The following is a 19,672-nucleotide window of genomic DNA, read 5'->3' as shown; positions in this document are numbered from 1 at the left end:
GAATTTACCTCAAAGCTAGTCCTTCGACAACAGCCCTTGACTGTCAAGACTGTGTTTGATGGGGAACACAGGTTAAGACCAGTTTACCATGTAAGCACTGCGCCTGTTCATTCTTACTCTCTCTCAGCCCTAGAAAAAAATGTGCTCTCAATTCTTGGCTTTGCTCCAGATTTTAAAGTTAATTGAGGCTTAGAAATTACCCTGCCCTAATGTTGACACAGCCTGGCCCTGTGTGTGTATCCTATTCCTACCTCTGTTAAGGAGTTGGAAGGCCAGCAAAGTAAACTTGGATGATAAAATTGCCTGAGTCCTGTCAGGAGCTTAGCCCTGCCACTTGCCTTTTCATTCTCTGGAAGCTAATTGCTTGGGTAAGGCTGCAGGGCCCAGCAAAGAAGGGAATAATACTAAGTGGAGCTTGACTTCAGGACTTGGTGCCTCACCCTGAGCTACCCCTCAAACACAACACAGAGACCATGCATGCTCTCAGAACTTTATTAGGTGGAATTTGCCCACCTGGTTCAGGACAGTTGGAAGAGAGGGGCTTTTGCTTGGAGACATGTTATTTTTGGAGCCAACTGGCTAAGCATCTGAGCCCAAGTTCAGATTATTTTTAAAATGGTCAGCCAGAAGAAAACAAGTCTCTAGGACATGAGTACACCAGAAGCAGAAGCTTCTGATACAAAAGACAAAACAAGTGCCCGGTGTTATGTGGGGCCAGGGGACCTCTCTCCTATTCCCAGATCAAGAGTTGGCACAGGGAGGTACGTGACAAATGATAAAGGAACAGTTTCTCAAAAAGGATACATTACACGCAGGGTTGAGAAAACTCAAATAATGGTTTACAAGGAAGCAAGATTAAGTTGTGATTCATCATTGGTACCTGATTCCCATACCTGGGGTACCTTATCAGGCAGCCAGGGCATGGGCGCTTCGTGGAAGGCCTGAGAGCAGAAAGGAGCAGGGCTTATTTTGCTACCAGGAGAAGGGCTCAAGGAGAAAGCAGGCCTAGCTGAGGGCAGACCCACCTCCATGCCCCCAATGCTTCCATCACATTTACAAATACATACATAAATACAATACATACAAAGGCCAGGCTGGGAGGGAGGTTCTCCACAGAGGGTCAGGTGACAAGGGTTACAGGTCTCAGAAATTATAGGAAAGGGACTTGGGCTCTGGGCTCTGTGTGTTCTCTCCTACCCAGAGAAGGTCCTGCCATAGCCCACCCCTCTCTTTGGGGTTCAATTCGTCCAATATGGAGAGTTGCCATACGTGGGTTTGGAGGCTTGAGTCTTGGGCTGCAGGGAACTCGGCTGGCTGCGCTGACCCGAGCCACTCTGAGGAGGGGAGAAAGTTGTCAAGGCTGGAGTAAAGCCCTTGGCCCAAGGCAGGGTGGGCACCTCCAGCACTGGGCTCACCTGGGCATCTGGCGGAAGGTGGTGGTGCAGCAGCTGTGAGTGGGGCTGCTGGTGGGCAGGCAAGATGTGCAAGAACGGTGGAGGCACATAGCCTGGGGCTGCTCCAGGGGCCAGGGGACCAGTGGAACCCAAGGCAGAGGGCAGGCTGAATGGTGGAGGAGTCCCGGCATGAAATCCCTGCTTGTCAAAAGTCTGCAGGAAAAAGGACAATGGTGAGGGCCAGCCTAGACTACACCTCCCACCAATCAACCAACCACCTTTGTACTCCCCCACCTGAGTTTTGTTGTAGACTGAACCAGTCATATCAGGTAGGCCAGTAGTGCTTGAAGACACTGATACTCCTAGGAGGAAAAGCAGTTGTTCCCCACAGAAGGTGGTCCCAGGTCCAGCCTCCCACCTCCAAGGGCACTCTGGGATAGCCTTGTCCAAAAGGAAGTCAGGGCAGGAGACAATTATTTGAGGCCTCAATCCTGGAAAGGAGGGATGGACACTACCTTTGCCAGGTCCGGAACCTGCAGACTTGTTCTGTGCCTGTGATGATCCACTATAGCCACCCTTGGTGTAGTCTCCAGCCGCTGTCCCTTGAGTCAGGTCATCATAACCTAGCAGGGCAGGGTGTAAGAGGCACATGTGCACCTCTTATACTGTGCCCTATCCTGTATCTCTCCCTGCAGGGTGCAGCCCTCACCTGCACCGTAGCTGTGCTGGCCATAACCACCAGCCTGCTGGAAAGGAGGGGTTGGGGTGCTGAGGTTCACACCATGCTGCTTGGCTGAAGTTGGAGGGACCTGGTGGGGTGAGAGGCAAGGCATTAGTGTAGGAATAAGGCCAAGAGGTGTTAAACCCACACTCACAGGGGACTGGTGTTCATATGTACAAGACATGCTGGAAGAAACAGAGAAAGTAACCTCAAACCCAGCTTGTGCAAATCTGAAGGCCAGGGTGAGCCTCCGAGAGGGGTCATGACCCTCCCTGCTTTGCTCTCAGGAGCTGGAATATAGGTCCCAAGAACAGGGGGAAGAACGACACTCTCCACAAATACTCACAAACATGGTGGGCCCGTACTGGAAGGCACTGGGCATGCCTGTGTAGTAGGGAAGGCCAGTGTAGCTGTAGCCGGGTGGCAGTGCAGGATTCAAGAAGGGCTGCTGGGCTGTGTGATGGGTCTGAGATTGGCTCTGCTGTGGCTGAGCTAGTGTGGTGGGAGGCACAGGGGATGCAGAGTCACCTCGGCCAAACTTGGTGACATCCCCTAGGAGAAGAGGAGCATTGATTATGATCAATGTCCATTATCCAACCAGAAAAAGGCTAGATTGGCTACTTCTAACAGCAAGAAATCTGGCTGCCAGCTTAACAGTAGGGAGCCAAAGGGCCTCTCTGCCCTTATGCTTTTGCTTTCCAGGTTCCTGGGATTAGCTACAGGCCAGTCCCACACCCACCCACTCCTCACCCACTGACAGACAAACCTGAATATGGACTATTAGCTAGACTCCCATCTCGGCTGGCAAGGGCTGTGGGCGTAGCAAAGGGAATTCCGTAGTAATCCTAGGAGAGACCAGGGTGACTCAATCATCAGAATGGCCTTACCTACCCCTCCCTACAGGAAAGCAGATTCAGCAGGAAATATAGACACCAGCAATGCCAAGATGCTCCTGGAGCAGGCTAGACTATGTGGATGTCATATAGACGCCTCCAGAGGGCAGCATTCCCAGATAATTCAAATGAATAGTGTCTACAGGAGTTGTGCAACACGGCACCCTGCTTGATTGATTAGCATGCAGACAAACTGCCTAATCCTGCGACCCCTGCCAGGCAGCCACTGGAAGCCCAATTTCATACATCTGTTTTACACCACAGATGGATGGTTGTGAATGCCTCAGGCTTAACCAACTTCAATGGCTTGTCCCATGGGGTGCTAAAGAGCACCAAGGAAAAGTAACTGAACAGGACAAACCTGAAAAGGAGTCAGCAGGAGAGGAGATGTCTCAAGAGTTTGAAAATGGGACAAGGTTAATTCAAGGTAGGGGGAAGGAGGGCAGCCTAATGCCTGGTAGGAACAGGCGCTAGCAGGACGCCAGGCAAGGCCCTTGAACTAGCTGAGAGGCCTTTCACTTCTCCTTCTGCCCTGCCAATGGGGGTCCTGCGTAGGACCTAGTAGAAAACACTGCAGATAGCCCTGGCCATACAGCACCTTCCTCTAAGCAAGGGACCTTTGCGCCCCCCAGCAGTCCTGGACCCATGACCAACACTGGCCCTAGCCAGATAGGATTCGTCCTGGCTGGGAACGACATTCACACCTTCCTTTGGCCACACCTCCAGGTAACCTCCAGGAATGCCCATAGCATCTTCTTAGTCCAGAACCCCAAGAAGAAATCTGACAGAGAACAAGATCCAAAAATCCCAGAGGCTAAAAAATAACCAAAGTAAAACCGCAAACCACGTATCTCAAAGGGAGGGCTCAGAAGGGATTTCTTCTAAGACACAAAAATGACATAACAAAAGTTAGTCCTATGAATAAATGTGGAAAGTCCATGAGGCAGGATAATCAGGGCTAGGATCCCACCGAGCCTCTGGCAGCTCCTGTGAGTGTAGCTAGACCCCAAGTACAGATTCACTTGTGACCACCTCTTGTACCCCAACCTCTGATGCCATGGGACTCCTGGGTTAGATGGCTGGATGGTTTGCTCCTGAGTATCTGGGGAACCAGGGCCACGTCCACTCCTCCCACAAATTCCTAAGGTCCGAGACATCCCAGAGACCCAGCTCCTACTGACCACCCTGGAGATCTGCCATCAAGTCTTCAACATTTTTAAAAAACCCTTCTAGGTCCTCCTAGGATATGGGCAGCAGCCATCAAACCCTCAAGCAGCAGCTGCTGGTGTGCACATGGGAGAGGATCCGCCCAGCAACCAGCCTCTGACTCTGGAGATACTTCCAGAATATGGAACAGTTCCTGAGAAATGAGATTCAGCCACTGTGCCCAAGAGGTAGTCCAGGCTGAAATGGGTGATCCCTGCAGCTGCTCAAGCTCTTTGTAGTCAGACACAGGAAGGGGAAGCACCACGGGGGAACCTGAGGCAGGATAGGTGACACCTCACTGGGGAGATAATCTCTTCCTCTGGGAACAGCAGATGGAACACCAAACTGCTTTTCACTCCCTGACAGATGCCCGGAATCGCCTAAAATTATCAGGAGTTTGGGAAACACCAGACCAGAAGGGAATACCTATCTAGGAAGGAAGCCCAAGGGGAGAAAGGGAACATACCTGATTCCACACCCATTCCCTACCACAATCCCGTTCAAATAGCTTGCCCAGGGAAGGCCCAGTGCTGGCGCTTCACCTTGGTACCAAGGGTCAGAATAAGTGGCAGCGCTGACCTTATGGTGAGCCTGCAAGAGCCAGGGAGATTCCAGGGCTAGCTCTCCTACAGATAATGACAGGAGACTGGACCCAGAAGGGCTCTTGAAGCCTGTCTGCTCTAGCCACTCCCTGACCGGAGGATGAAGGAATAATGTCCTCATCACATCTACAGCCCATGGCCATGCCATAGCTCAAAGGCACCTTAAGGATGAGGAAAACTTTATAAAATCAAGGACCTGGGAAGCAACCTCCATGTCTGGAGTTATATTGTTTTTCTTAAAAATAAAACAAAACATGGTGAGGAGGGGGGGAAGGGCCCACATTTAGTTGGCAGAGAGCTGCCTACTGGGGCCACAGGTCCCAGTGGCCTTCAAGTTATCCAGGGATAACCACTCATATGCACAAGCTATGGTCTCACCAGACACAACCACCAAATGGAAGCAACTTTCAAGTGGTGGTGCTGAGGAGGCCTTAGGCCCTGTATCCTGAGAGATGGCTAGGGTGACAATCAAGGCCAAGAGAAGAGAGACATATAAAGGACCCTGCTCCCCACTGTCCCCCCCAAGCCATATCCCACTCACCACTGGCAGCCGTGACTGCAGCATCTGGAGCTCGTCATAGCCATAGATCTGCATAAGAACCAGAAAAGGTATGCTGGGGACCACACAATCCCCTGGAAGCCCAGGGGGACCATCTGGGGGACCATCACAAGGCTGAAGGGGGAGGAGCAGACATCCAGGAATGGGGCCTACATTGCCTGCTGTCAGAAGTATCTATTCAGCCTTGGTGGAGTCAGGATAGGGGAGGCAGACCAGAGATCAGAGGAGAAAGACAACAGGGCTCAAGGAGGTAGCAGCAGCCCGAGGTAGCATCCCGGCCCTGCTGAGGCCAGTGCTGCTACCATGTGCTCACCGGATAGGCGGGAAGCAGTCCTCCAGGGCCCACGAGGTACTGGTTATGCAGCAGCGGAGGCACCCCCTGGGGCAGGTTGGGGGGCGCTTTGCCTGCAAAGGCAAAAAATCAGATGGTGTGAAGTGACCTCACAAAGTGAGATTTCTCAGCTGCTTGAGGGTAGGGTGTGGAGAATCCTTGAGCTCAGTGCTTGCCCTAATGAGATACAGAGCATCATGCCATAAAGGTGTTAGGGGAGACAGAAAGCACTGAAGTACCACCATTTTCAGGCTGTTTCACTATCAGAATTTTCTGCATCCAGACAGAAGTACCCAACCCCCATCACAGAGGTCACACTGCACTGAGCAAACCTGCAGTAAGGAGCACCTATCTCTTCCAATAAGGACAAGAAGGGCCAGGCAGTGCCAGGAGAGGGAAAGGGTGTGGCAACGGTGGGTTTTAGCAGTTTCCAACAAACCGCAGACTGCTCTACCCACACAGACTGCCCAGACCCAGCCAATAGTCAGTCAAACAAAGTGGCTAAAAGCAGCCCAGGACAGCTGTTCTTTGAACCCTGCAAGTTACCTCATCATCTTAGCTGCAGGAACAAACAAGGACAGAACAGACTGAGAAGCTAAAAGCATGACAACTGCCAGGAATCCTGCCCCAGGGAGCCCACCCAGATTCAGACTCTACCACCCCTCCCCCCAACATCAGAGCTGGAAGGAACAGGCCCGAAGATCAAAGGCTGTTTTTTACTTTTTTAGGTGCATAGGCCAGGAATGGAAACTGGGTCTTCTGTATGGCAGGCAAGCATTCTACCATTGAACCACCCACCCAAACTCAAGAGGTCAATGGAACACAACAGCACAATGCAGCAAGGGCAGTGCGAGAGGGAGACTGGTCTGAAGCTCATAATAACCCATCCTGCCCTGGCAGCTACCTCTGGGCACCATTCCTGGGAAGTCAAGAATGCATATGAGGTAGGCAGGCAAGAAAGGACTCTGGAGCATAATATACCTGAGGTCACCAAGGGTGCGGTCCTGGTACTGTTGCTGGGTGCACTCACGGTGGTCCCACCCAAGCAGAGGCTGTTCCCTGTGTTCACACTGCTGGGCAAATTGGCCCCTGAAGATGTGGCACTTGAGATGGCGGTTGCTGCTGTAGAGAAGGTAGCCGAGGCCTGAAGGGGAGAGGTGCTCTCCACACTAGCATGCTGGCAAAACAAAAACCAGGACATGTGGATCTGGGCATGAAGGAGAAGGCTACCGGAGCTTGGCAGGAAAACAATGCAACTGCCCAGGGACTCTGAGGTGAGGCGGTCTGTGCTCAGGGCTCACTGCAGCCCCTTTACACTGCAGCTAGAATCAGCTGTCGGGACACAACTCATTGGCTGAGTATCAAGACTACTAAAATTGAGCTAAAAGCCGCCTAAAAAATTCAAGTCTCTCATGTTTTGATATCTGGAACAAGGCGCAGAAGCCCTAAGTAAACTATGGTCTTAACCGAAACACATAACTATTTGTACATGAAGTGAGAACACCCCTCAGAAAAGTAAGTCGTCTCAAGCAGAGCTGACCACCAGGCCAAACGGAGCCTCACCCAAGACAGATCCCTTTGGGAATTTCCTTCTGTTGGGCTTCTCAGCTACCATGGACTGAGGTTTTAGAGAGAGGCCTTGGCCCCAGAAATCTGGTGATAACTTATAGGCCTTAATTACCTTATGAGGGCCGACTTGAAGTGCCAAGGCCTGCACTTTAACTGCTTGATAATGATCTACCTAAGTAGGAAGGGCAAAACCTGACAGAAAGCCCCACAAGAGACTAAGCTCCAGGAATCCTGCCCAGTAGCTTGACCCCTGCTAGAAACAAGGTACCAGGAAAGGCTTAAAGGACTGAGGTGGTAAGTAAAACAGATGTACTTGATTGGGTAAAGCAAGTCTCAAAGAGGTAAGAAAAACGCTCCATTAGATTGAGACCAGCCTAAGTACAGAGAACCAGGCTATGTGCAGAGCAGAGAAACGTCTGGAGAGAAGCCAAAGAGCACTAGGGCCGGCCCGCGGTGAAAGACCACCACTGTGCCTCGGCCTCTATGGACTCAAAAGGCTGCGCTGAGATCACATCCCCATGACCTTTCCTGCCCACCTGACCTTGGCGTTAGGGTTCTAGAATCCAGAAGAAGACATTTAGCAAGGTGATGACAGTTGAAAGTCTCCGGGGGCTGGCAGAGATGGGCAGAATGAGGTGGAGTTGGCATCAGGAGCAGAAGGAGGGACGCACACCCTGTTCAACACCTGACCCAAGGACACCATGTGAGGGGCCACACTACACCACTCACGACTGCCTGCCACAGGTAACAGTTTTGGCCAGTGGTCCTAGGAAAAATACCTGGATCTCCTTACCACTAAGAGGTATGGGTATCCCTCATATAGAGTACCTAGAAACAGAGACCAAAGACCTGACCAAAAAATGAACAGCTCTCAGAAAAGAAAATTCGCTATCAGATACATAAAAGGGATGTTCAACTTCATTCAATTAAAAACTATACTGAGGAGCTATTTTGGAAAAAGACAAATATTTAATAAAACCATCCTGAGAAGGCTGTGGGGGACATTTCGTTCATTGCCAATGGAGGTAAATAGGTTAAAATCACTATGCAGGGCAATTTGTTAATTTCTATAAAAATGACAAATGTCATGCAATTTCACATCCAGGATTTGTCCTCCAGACATACCTATACAGATGAAACAACATGTGTATTAAGTTATTCAAGGCAACACTTTGCAGTATCAAGACTAAATATGGCCTTAAACATTCATCAATAGAGAAGTGATTAAATAATGTTAACAGTAAAGCTATGAAAAAGAATGAACAACTTCATATTTCAACATGGAAACATTTCCAATAAGTGTGTGGTGAGGAGTTGAATGACAGTATGTATGGAATGCTCCAATTTAAGTTAAAAGGCAGAAGAAAATTGATTATGTCTACGCATTTTTTTTATATGAGTTTAAAACAAACTCCAGAAGATTAAGAAAATGGGAAGTGAGAAGGGTAGAACCAAGCAGAGGAGAGAAAGAAAAACTTTTCAGAATATATTATTTATACCTTTTATTAGTAAATCTTGTGAATAAATTAGTAATGCGGCAATACTGGGCAGGGGCACACAGTGTAGGACTCACTTGACAAGAATTATCTGGTTGTGGCAGTTTTTACTGCACGATCTGGAGTTTCTTGCTGAGAAACAGAAGAGGGTAGGTAACCTATGCGTGCACAGGAACTGAGTTCCGGTATGCCAGTGCCTCAGGGACAGGCCATCTCTACCATGCTTGGGATGGGGACAGTTCACGGCCCCCACTGGCCAAACAGACGGCACAGGAGGGTGGGCAGGCACTCACTCCAGGGGCAAGGTTTCCACACTGAGCCTGACTGTGAAGAGGGAAGTCTATGTGTTTTACGACAAAGGATTATGTGTAGGATTCATTTGGAAAGTCACACTCTTAGATCATGATAGAAGAATAGGACTGCCTATCCTTTCCACCTACCTCTTTCCACCTCCTTGCTCTATAGATTACCCAATCCTTTATTCTGAGAAAACAAACTTTTCCAATTTCTTGCCTCCTCATCTCTACCTAAATCCTCCTCTTTCTCTGCTTGGGAACCCATCGGCTTCAGCCACTTGAAGCACCAACCTCCTCTCCCAGGAGCATGAACATTTTGTTCTTTCCGGGTACCTTCCTTTCCATTTACCCTAATGTTCAAGACATTTCTGCTTTTAGTTAGACACGCCCACCCCTTATCCTGCTTCCTTTCCACTTTACTACTATTCTTCCCTCATTCCACCACAATCTGACCCCTTACACTTAAAATTATACCCCCAACCTCAATATGTCATAACCTATACTCTTAAGCACATCAGGACACTTCCCAGCTGGCTCTTCCACTTTGAATCTCTCCCAGCTTGGCTTCCCTGACAATACTTTCTGGCTCCATTCTTAACTCTCCTCACTCCATTTCATTCTTCAATGTCAACCTTCCTAAAGTTTCTGCCTCTGAGCTGGAATTACATGACAAAAGACCAAATATGATGATTAATGGTCACAACCCACAAAGTCCCTATGACTGCCAACATACTGGAGTGAAATTATATGAACTGAATTAGGGCTGTCAGTTTGAGAGAGATCTCTGGGCATGTGCACACAGTAATGGAAGGATATTTCTCACATAAGCGATCCCTCTTCCCTTCAAGTATTTTCCCCACAAAGACACTCAAAAAGTAACAGAGAATCCTCTCAGAGCTCTATCCAGAAACCAAGCTCTTGATTTAACTTGATTCTTCGCTTAGCCCATTTTAGAATTAGCAATGAGCCTGCTTTCCTCTAAAAAACTTTCACATGCTTTAATGTAACAAGGCCCAGGATATAAATCCTCAAGTAACTCCCCTGCTAGGCAGAAACATCTCCTGTAATGACTAGAGAGAAAATTCATCACCTGACACTCCTGACAGTGACATAAAAGGTCTGGAGAAGCAATTCCTCCAGAAAAGCCCCCTCCCTACTCAGGAAGCAAAATGTCTTCTATGCTGCTGAGGTAACCAACAGCTCAAAACACATGGCTAGATGAAGGCACTTTAGCCCCGCAACTCCAGATCATCTCTGATATTTAAGGTCAACAAACTACACCTCCACTTGCACGCACCTAAGTTTCAAGCTCACCAAGCAGACAGATAAGCCAGGACCCAGAAGACACTTACTGTGTGCGGCATGCTCGAGGAGAGTGCTGCATGTGCAGAGGAGAGACTGCTCTGGTGGCTGGAGAGGGAGCTGGAAGACAAGACAGAGCACCAGGAGTCCACGTGAATAAGCAAGAACACAAGAGGGCCCACTTGGCTAGGTAGGCTCAATCCAAGTTTGGCCCCATCCCTAAGGGAAATGCCAGATTCAGACCCATCATTCCATACCCCCTTAGACCCCAGTGATGGGTGGAATCCTCCTTTGTGGTTCAAAATTACCTAAAGGGTCACTGGCCATGAGGATCTGGTATACCTCAGCCTGGGAAACCTCCAGAGCCAATTCAGTCAACTACAACTACAATCATTTGCTTTTTAAACTGTGAAAAATAAAAAGGAGCTGGTAGTAAGAACACTGCCAGCCTTGGAGAGTGAGGGAAGCAAGCTCCTACATTCAATCTCAAATGCCAGAGTCAGCCTGAATTCCCATCAAACCCAGAATTCAAATGGAACACTTTTGATCCTGGTTAAAGCAGGGGAAACTCTACTTAGAAGAGGTAGAGACCAAATCCATTTTCTATACATTATTCTAATAACTCCAAAGCCATGACAAATACAAGTCAGACATCTGCTCAGAAATCCAATATCACTTTTACTCCATATTCAATAATATAGGACCAGAGCTGGAAGGAGAGGCCCAGTGCTCTGTGCCAGCAAAGGCATTACAAGGAGAAAAGGTTTTCATGTCTGGAAGTTCTGAGACATCATCCAGTCAAAACCTGAGCCAAAGTATTAATGTAAAAGGCTAGTATGTCATGCCAGCAGCAATGAGTATTTAGTTCATGGGAATGACATTCTATTGGTGCTCCAGGACTACGCCCCAGCGTGCCTCTCACTCAGTGCCCACAGTTTCCCCATACCTGCTAAGCTGAGAGAGAGGGCTGCTGGGTAGGTCACCAGGCTGAGACAAGGAGGGCAAAGTGGCAGTGTGCTGGGATGCAGAGGGTAGAAGCGTAGTGCAGGAGGTGGTACTGGGCAGGGAGCCCATAGATGGGAGGGCAGAGGGAGGGTCTGTTGTCTTTGGAGCTGGAACGGATGAAGTAGCTGCAAGAAATAGATCTGTTTAGCTCCAACACCAATCCTGAGCATGTGAAATATGCTCAACATCCCATGACATGCTAGGCTCTGCTGAGACATACAGAAAATTCCATTCCCAGGGAAACGGCCCAAGTATGTCAGATAGGACAACCAAAAGGAACCAAGATGGTCAAACGTGCAGGACTCAGGGAGAGAGTGGGAAGTAATACCTTTATAATCCTAAACTGGTGCTGTCCTACAATGTGGTCATCCTTCTCCTACCTAAAGGAAACCACCCCTTAGCAGCATCCACAGAGGACAAGCAGTTCTGAGATCGACAGATATGATTACAAGGTGAGGCAAACTTCCCTCAAAAGTCACAGCAAAGGAACAACAAGTTTAAAAAAAAAAAAAGGCTATAAAATATAGATTCTAACGGATGGAAAAAAAGTCACAGCAAGTGACAGAGAAAACCTGGTATGTAAGACCACCACCTGATGCTTATGAATTCTTTCCTTCTATCAAATCAATATCAGAACAGGTTCCAATTTAAGGTAGGTGGAAAAGCACTCTGGGCTCTCAACTCCCACCATTGTGTAGTGACCCACATGCCTAAAACCTGTAGAAAGAACACACACCTCCTGGCCAGCACAGACTTTCAAATGTGCAGAGTAAGAATCTCCTTGATATGTCCTTGAACAGAATAACCTCAGACCATATAAATGAGCTTAGGTTTCAGAAAGGACATGGATACAATCGGTCCTAGCTTTGGAAAAGACTCAGTTTTAGGGCTGTCCACACATACAACTCAGATATGTGCTTGGAAATAAAACATCATTGTCTTTACCAGTTAGGAAGGGGGACTGACCCTCCTAATAGGACTATCTAGGAGCTCCCTGGGAAACAATCTACTCTCAAAAAGCTGTTTGCCAGAGGAGGAAAGTCTAAAAGAAATCCAGGCAGTCATAGGATCTAACACGACTGATTCTTACAAGGCGCCTTACATTCTTGGGGTCTTCCATCTACTGAGAGTCTATTCCAAATGTGAAATCTGTTCTTACAGAAACAAGATGAGGACAATACAGATGGTCTTTGAACCAAACTCAGACCCTTAAAGTAACAGGTTTACAGAAAGGCTTTTAGAGATGAAGAAATGGGGAAATATGGTAAGAGAGTCTGGGAAGGAAAAACCTATCTTAAATGCAAACTATATTTTCCAGATAGTCCATATTTCATTAAAAATCTTCAAACAATATAGGATGCTATAGTACTCCCGACTCAGTTCCAGGGCCAGGTAAAAGAACCTTGCCACCGCTGCTGCTGGTGTGAGAAGTCCGCATGTCATCCAGTGAGTTCAGAGCTGTCAAGGTACCTCCAATGGCCCTGACAGCCCATCAACACCATCAACACAAAACCAAATCCTGGTGAATCAAATCTTCCATTTCAATTCAAATGAGGTCCACCCTGCTATACTGAAGGTCCATGCCTCTGACCCCTTACCCCCCAATACCCATATCAATTTTAAAAGTCATTTTGATTTTCATATCTATCAGTGAAAACACCCGTTTGTCTTGTGGAATGACAAAAGAAAATCAACATAAACAATCAGACAAGCTAGCCAAGAACACAGGAAAAAAACAAGTAACAGGGATTCACCAGCACTATCACCAGGGACCACTGAGCTGATATGCTCTAGGATGGGGGAAAGAGTTTCCTCTCACTTTCTCCCAAGGACCCACAGTGAACAACATCTGATCTCTCTCCCTAGCAATAGTTCTTCAGATAATAAAGGCAACGAGCATCTCTTTACTGAAGCAGCACACCAAATTTTTTCCTTTAAAAGTCCTTCAGGCGGGCCATGGTGGCTCACCAGGCAGAGTTCTCACCTGCCCATGCAAACGAAAAAAAAATAAAGAAAGAAAAGGCCTTCATATTATTGTAAAAACAGCCCTTTCACTGCCTTGGAAACTGTGCCTCTGAATAAAGCTTCTTAAATCCACAGTACACACTATACTTGGAGTGCAGCCTGACTAAGATATAAAAGTACAAGACGACCATATCTCCCTCTGGCTGGGTCTCGGACATTTCTAGCATTACCCACCCACCCACCCACCAACACCTGGCCTCACAGAAATCTCTCTAGCTGACCTACTTATTCCTGCAAAAGAAACAAGAGTTGGTTTCTCTTAAACAATGAGCCTGGCTTTTCAGTGTTCCAGTGATGGATCAGAAGCACCTAACGGAGAAGTATAAAGGTCTATTTTTGTAGGATAGGGTACTGGCTAATTGATGTTTGCCCCCCATCATGTAAGCTATGCTCTCTCCATTTGGTTTTCACCAGCAATGACAGGAGCAACTGGCATATATACTTACTGTCTAGAGTCTGCTGACTTCGACGACCACCACCATGTCCATGTCCATTCTGTAAGGAACAAAAAAGAAAGTAAGTAAACACACAAAATCAAAAGATAATTTGGATGGCTTTTAATGAGGTTTAGTAACAAACATACAAAGAACAGATGAATCAAAAAGGAAAAATGGCGTGTTTTATATTATTTGGTAATAAAAGGAGGGGAATACAACAAGCTTTTCAATAACCCAAAGGAGCTAACATTTTTAAAAATCAGATCAGTTATTTAGGGAAGTAACAGAAACATAAATATAAGACCCAAATTATAGAAAGCAGTTAAACAGTCTTAATACAATTTTTTAAAAGTCAAACTATTCAAAGAACTTAGGAAGTTCCATTATATTTGAATCACCAGTTTCCTATTTCATGCAAGTTGTTTCCAGAGTACCACTTTCACAAGAAAATGTCTCTAAGATTACAACACAGATAACTTCCATACCAGGAACTATCCTACTTTATATCACAAGCAAAATGGTTCTCAGAGAAAAAGATGGTTAGGACAGTGTATATGATTGTCCCCTAAGAGCAGAAGCTAAACACTGGTTCGAGTTAACAATAAGGTGAAGGCATCCTCACATACATGATTTCTGCCTTCAAGGACTGGGCAAAGGGAGACACAGTACAGTTGATCAATGGTTGGGCCTACAAAATTTAGACACTGCCGAGGGGAGGGAAGCAATTACAAAAGGAAAAAAATTGGAATAAACTATCTTCCCAAAAAGGTCCAAACTACTAAAACTAGCCCTTATATCTCTGCATTAACCCAAATCCATGAAATGGGTATACTTATTTACAATATACTTTGTTCTAAAAAATATCTAAATTATTTATAAGACATGTAAACAATAAAACAAAACCACTAGGCAAAAAACAAGAATTAAAATAAAAAAGTAAGATCAGGAAAAGGAAACACAAGACATCTTCCCAAATATATAAATATGGGTAGAGAGTAAAGTTCTGCTCCCCCTAAACTAGGGTTCACTACCCAATAAATATATATACACGATATTAAGCATCCCAAACCACACAAACCCTGCCATAGCAAGCAGTCTCCTCAAAACTGCAACAAACAAAAATAAAACAGGAACAGGAAATAGTAGGCATCAGACCATAGGAATATTTCATTCCACCTTGAAAATCATTTTAAAACACAATGAAAGAGAAAGGATGCCAACAAATAAAGCCAGAAATGGAAGAGGAGACATAACAACTGACCCCGCAGAAATAAACGAGGTAATGAGAGGATACTATGAGCAGCTATATGCTAATAAACTAGACAACGTAGATGAAATGGACAACTTCCTAGAAAGGCATGAACAACCAACACTGACTTAAGAAATAGACGACCTCAATGAACAAATAACAAGAGACTGAATCAGTCATCAAGAAGCTCCCCAAAAAAGAAAAGTCCAGAACCAGATGGAATCACATGTGAATTCTACCAAGCATTCAAGTAAGAATTAGTATCAATCCTGTTCAAACTCTTCAAAACAACAACACCACACAATGAATAAACGGATACAGCACAGGGGCTGCATTATTTCAGGTAGAGAAAATTCTAGGCAGAACAAAGGTGGGAGCAAATGCAAAGAAGTATCAAAGGGTCAGGGGAGATCAGAAACATGGAAAAATCGAGATGTTCTGGAAATCTAAGTGATGAAAATTTGGGTAGCACATGGTTCAATTTATGTTTTAGAAACAATAAAGACCAGCACCGCTCAAAATAACTTTCTGCAATGATGCAGATGATTCTCTGTCTGTACAGCCTATACTGTAGCCACTAACCATGTGTAGCTAATAAAACATTTAAAATGTGGCTAGTGTTTGAGAAATTGAACTTTAAAATATATAATTTTAATTATTTTAAGTTCAAATAGCCACGTGGCTAGTGGTTACCATACTGCAAAGTACAAGAATGAACTTTAAAGATGACAGATCAAAAACACTTAGCTTGGGACTTCCGGAGAAGATGGGGGCTTAGTAAGACACGCGGGTCTTAGTTCCTCCTCCAGAACAGCCACTAAAGAAACAGAAACGATACAGAACAGCTCCCGGAGCCACGACAGAGACCAAAAAGACAGCGTACCCCATTCTGGAATGGCTGAACCGGCTGGGAGAATCCGCTGTGGTCAGATCCCCGAGGGACGCGCGCTTCCCCAGGCCGTGGCGGCTGGCGGCCGGAGCCCCTCCCTCCCTCCTTCCCGGGCTGGCTGGGAGATTTGGGCAGGTAGTCCCCTCAAGCCGCAGCGGCCGGTGCCCCCACCCCACACACAGCCTCCAGGGCCAGCTGGGAGATTTGGATCGGAGGTCCCCCAAGCCGCAGAGGCCGGTGACCGGGGTCCCTTCCACACATGTGGCTTCCCCGTCCGGCTGGGAACTTTGAATCGGCACTCCCCCAAGCCGCGGCGGCAGGCGCCCCCCCCACGTGCGGCTTCCCGGGCCGGCTGGGACATTTGGATCGGCACTCCCCCAAGCCGCTTTGGCTGGCGACCCTCCCCCACAGTGAGAGTCTTCCAAAGTTAAAGGAGCCACAGCATCTTTTACTGGTGGGACCCGCAGACAGACAAGCACGACATACTGGGCAGGATAAGAAAAACAGAACCCAGAGATTTCACAGGAAAATCTTTCAACCTGCTGGGTCCCACACCCAGGGAAATCTGATTAAATGCGCAGACGCCAGCAAAAAATAACGGATCATGCCAGGAAAATTGAAGATATGGCCCAGTCAAAGGAACAAACAAATAGTCCAAATGAGATACAGGAGCTGAGAAAACTAATTCTGAATATACGAACAGAAATGGAAAACCTCTTCAAAAACCAAATCAATAAATTGAGGGAAGACATGAAGAAGACATTGGATGAACAAAAAGAAGAAACAGTAAGTCTGAAAAAACAAATCACAGAACTTATGGGATTGAAGGACAAAGTAGAAAAGATGGAAAAAACAATGGATACCTACAATGGTAGATTTAAAGAGACAGAGGCTAGAATTAGTGAACTGGAGGATGGAACATCTGAATTCCAAAAAGAAACAGAAACTATAGGGAAAAGAATGGAAATTTTTGAGCAGGGGATCAGGGACCTGAATGATAATATGAAGCGCACAAATATACGTGTTGTGGGTGTCCCAGAAGGAGAAGAGAAGGGAAAAGGAGGAGAAAAACTAATGGAAGAAATTTTCACTGAAAATTTCCCAACTCTTATGAAAGACCTAAAATTACAGATCCAAGAAGTACAGCGCACCCCAAAGAGAATAGACCCAAATAGGCGTTCTCCAAGACACTTACTAGTTAGAATGTCAGAGGTCAAAGAGAAAGAGAGGATCTTGAAAGCAGCAAGAGAAAAACAATCCATCACATACAAGGGAAACCCAATAAGACTATGTGTAGATTTCTCAGCAGAAACCATGGAAGCTAGAAGACAGTGGGATGATATATTTAAATTACTAAAACAGAAAAACTGCCAACCAAGAATACTATACCAGCAAAAATGTCCTTCAAAAATGAGGGAGAAATTAAAACATTTTCAGACAAAAAATCACTGAGAGAATTTGTGACCAAGAGACCAGCTCTGCAAGAAATACTAAAGGGAGCACTAGAGTCAGATACGAAAAGACAGAAGAGAGAGGTATGGAGAAGAGTGTAGAAAGAAGGAAAATCAGATATGATATACATAATACAAAAGGCAAAATGGTAGAGGAAAATATTATCCAAACAGTAATAACACTAAATGTTAATGAACTGAATTCCCCAATCAAAAGACATAGGCTGGCAGAATGGATGGAAAAACAGGATCCTTCTATATGCTGTCTACAGGAAACACATCTTAGACCCAAAGATAAACAGGTTGAAAGTGAAAGGTTGGGAAAAGATATTTCATGCAAATAACAACCAGAAAAGAGCAGGAGTAGCTATACTAATATCCAACAAATTAGACTTCAAATGTAAAACAGTTAAAAGACAAAGAAGGACACTATCTACTAATAAAAGGAACAATTAAACAAGAAGACATAACAATCATAAATATTTATGCACCAAACCGGAATGCCGCTAAATACGTAAGGAATACACTGCAAACACTGAAAAGGGAAATAGACACATATACCATAATAGTTGGAGACTTCAATTCACCACTCTCATCAATGGACAGAACATCTAGACAGAGGATCGAAAAAGAAATAGAGAATTTGAATATTACAATAAATGACTCGACTTAACAGACATTTATAGGACATTACATCCCACAACAGCAGGATACACCTTTTTTTCAAGTGCTCATGGATCATTCTCAAAGATAGACCATATGCTGGGTCACAAAGCAAGTCTTAACAAATTTAAAAAGACTGAAATCATACACAACACTTTCTCGGATCATAAATGAATGAAGTTGGAAATCAATAATAGCCGGAGTGCCAGAAAATTCACAAATACGTGGAGGCTCAACAACACACTCTTAAACAACGAGTGGGTCAAGGAAAAAATTGCAAGAGAAATTAGTAAATATCTCGAGGTGAATGAAAACGAAAACACAACATATCAAAACCTATGGGATGCAGCAAAGGCAGTTCTAAGAGGGAAATTTATTGCCCTAAATGCCTATATCAGAAAAGGCAAAAATTCAGGAATTAACTGTCCACTTGGAAGAACTGGAGAAAGAACAGCAAACTAAACCCAAAGAAAGCAAAAGGAAACAAATAACAAAGATTAGAGCAGAAATAAATGAAATTGAGAACATGAAAACAATAGAGAAAATCAATAAGACCAGAAGTTGCTTCTATGAGAAAATCAACAAGACTGATGGGCCCTTAGCAAGATTGACAAAAAGAAGAAGAGAGAGGACGCAAATAAACAAGATCAGAAATGGAAGAGGAGACATAACCACTGACCTCGCAGAAATAAAGGAGGTAATAACAGGATACTATGAACAACTTTACGCTAATAAATACAACAATTTAGATGAAATGGACGGGTTCCTGCAAAGACATGAACAACCAACTTTGACTCAAGAAGAAACAGATGACCTCAACAAACCAATCACAAGTAAAGAAATTGAATCAGTCATTCAAAAACTTCCCAAAAAGAAAAGTCCAGGACCAGACGGCTTCACATGTGAATTCTACCAAACATACCAGAAAGAATTAGTACCAACTCTCCTCAAACTCTTCAAAAAAATTGAAGTGGAGGGAAAGCTACCTAATTCATTCTATGAAGCCAACATCACCCTCATACCAAAACCAGGCAAAGATATTACAAAAAAAGAAAACTACAGACCAATCTCTCTAAGGAATATAGATGCAAAAATCCTCAACAAAATTCTAGCAAATCGTATCCAACAACACATTAAAAGAATTATACATCATGACCAAGTAGGATTCATCCCAGGTATGCAAGGATGGTTCAACATAAGAAAATCAATTAATGTAAGACATAATATCAACAAATCAAAGCAGAAAAATCACATGATCATCTCAATTGATGCAGAGAAGGCATTTGACAAGATTCAACATCCTTTCCTGTTGAAAACACTTCAAAAGATAGGAATACAAGGGAACTTCCTTAAAATGATAGAGGGAATATATGAAAAACCCACAGCTAATATCATCCTCAATGGGGAAAAATTGAAAACTTTCCCCCTAAGATCAGGGACAAGACAAGGATGTCCATTATCACCACTATTATTCAACATCGTGTTGGAGGTTCTAGGCAGAGCAATTAGACAAGAAAAAGAAATACAAGGCATCAAAATTGGAAAGGAAGAAGTAAAACTATCATTGTTTGCAGACGATATGAT

At 45.3% G+C, this 19,672-nt stretch overlaps 1 protein-coding gene and 1 non-coding gene across 9 annotated transcripts in view; both read right to left on the bottom strand.

The window, feature by feature from the left end:
- Positions 1-452: 452 nt before the first annotated feature.
- Positions 453-19,672, bottom strand: part of UBAP2 (ubiquitin associated protein 2) — a 169,616-nt gene continuing 150,396 nt past the window's right edge. For 6 of the 8 annotated variants that reach the window (XM_077147906.1, XM_077147909.1, XM_077147911.1 and 3 more), the window contains 13 exons: positions 13,846-13,894; positions 11,316-11,499; positions 10,420-10,489; positions 6,688-6,883; positions 5,689-5,780; positions 5,358-5,405; positions 2,882-2,960; positions 2,462-2,667; positions 2,104-2,203; positions 1,910-2,017; positions 1,689-1,756; positions 1,416-1,607; positions 454-1,334 (listed from right to left, as the gene is read on the bottom strand). In XM_077147906.1, the coding sequence (XP_077004021.1) occupies positions 1,239-1,334; positions 1,416-1,607; positions 1,689-1,756; positions 1,910-2,017; positions 2,104-2,203; positions 2,462-2,667; positions 2,882-2,960; positions 5,358-5,405; positions 5,689-5,780; positions 6,688-6,883; positions 10,420-10,489; positions 11,316-11,499; positions 13,846-13,894 (1,488 nt within the window). In that variant the 3' untranslated portion in view covers positions 454-1,238. Of the gene's footprint in view, positions 1,335-1,415; positions 1,608-1,688; positions 1,757-1,909; positions 2,018-2,103; positions 2,204-2,461; positions 2,668-2,881; positions 2,961-5,357; positions 5,406-5,688; positions 5,781-6,687; positions 6,884-10,419; positions 10,490-11,315; positions 11,500-13,845; positions 13,895-19,672 lie in introns of those variants that run through there. The other 2 variants (XM_077147907.1, XM_077147913.1) reach the window with 2 other exon arrangements.
- Positions 12,241-12,322, bottom strand: LOC143675398 (small nucleolar RNA SNORD121A). The gene has a single exon (XR_013171622.1). It is a non-coding gene; the product is annotated as a small nucleolar RNA SNORD121A (small nucleolar RNA).

This window comes from Tamandua tetradactyla, chromosome 2 (genome assembly GCF_023851605.1).
Source record: "Tamandua tetradactyla isolate mTamTet1 chromosome 2, mTamTet1.pri, whole genome shotgun sequence".
Classification (NCBI taxonomy): domain Eukaryota; kingdom Metazoa; phylum Chordata; class Mammalia; order Pilosa; family Myrmecophagidae; genus Tamandua; species Tamandua tetradactyla.
This window is presented reverse-complemented; position numbering and strand designations above follow the sequence as displayed.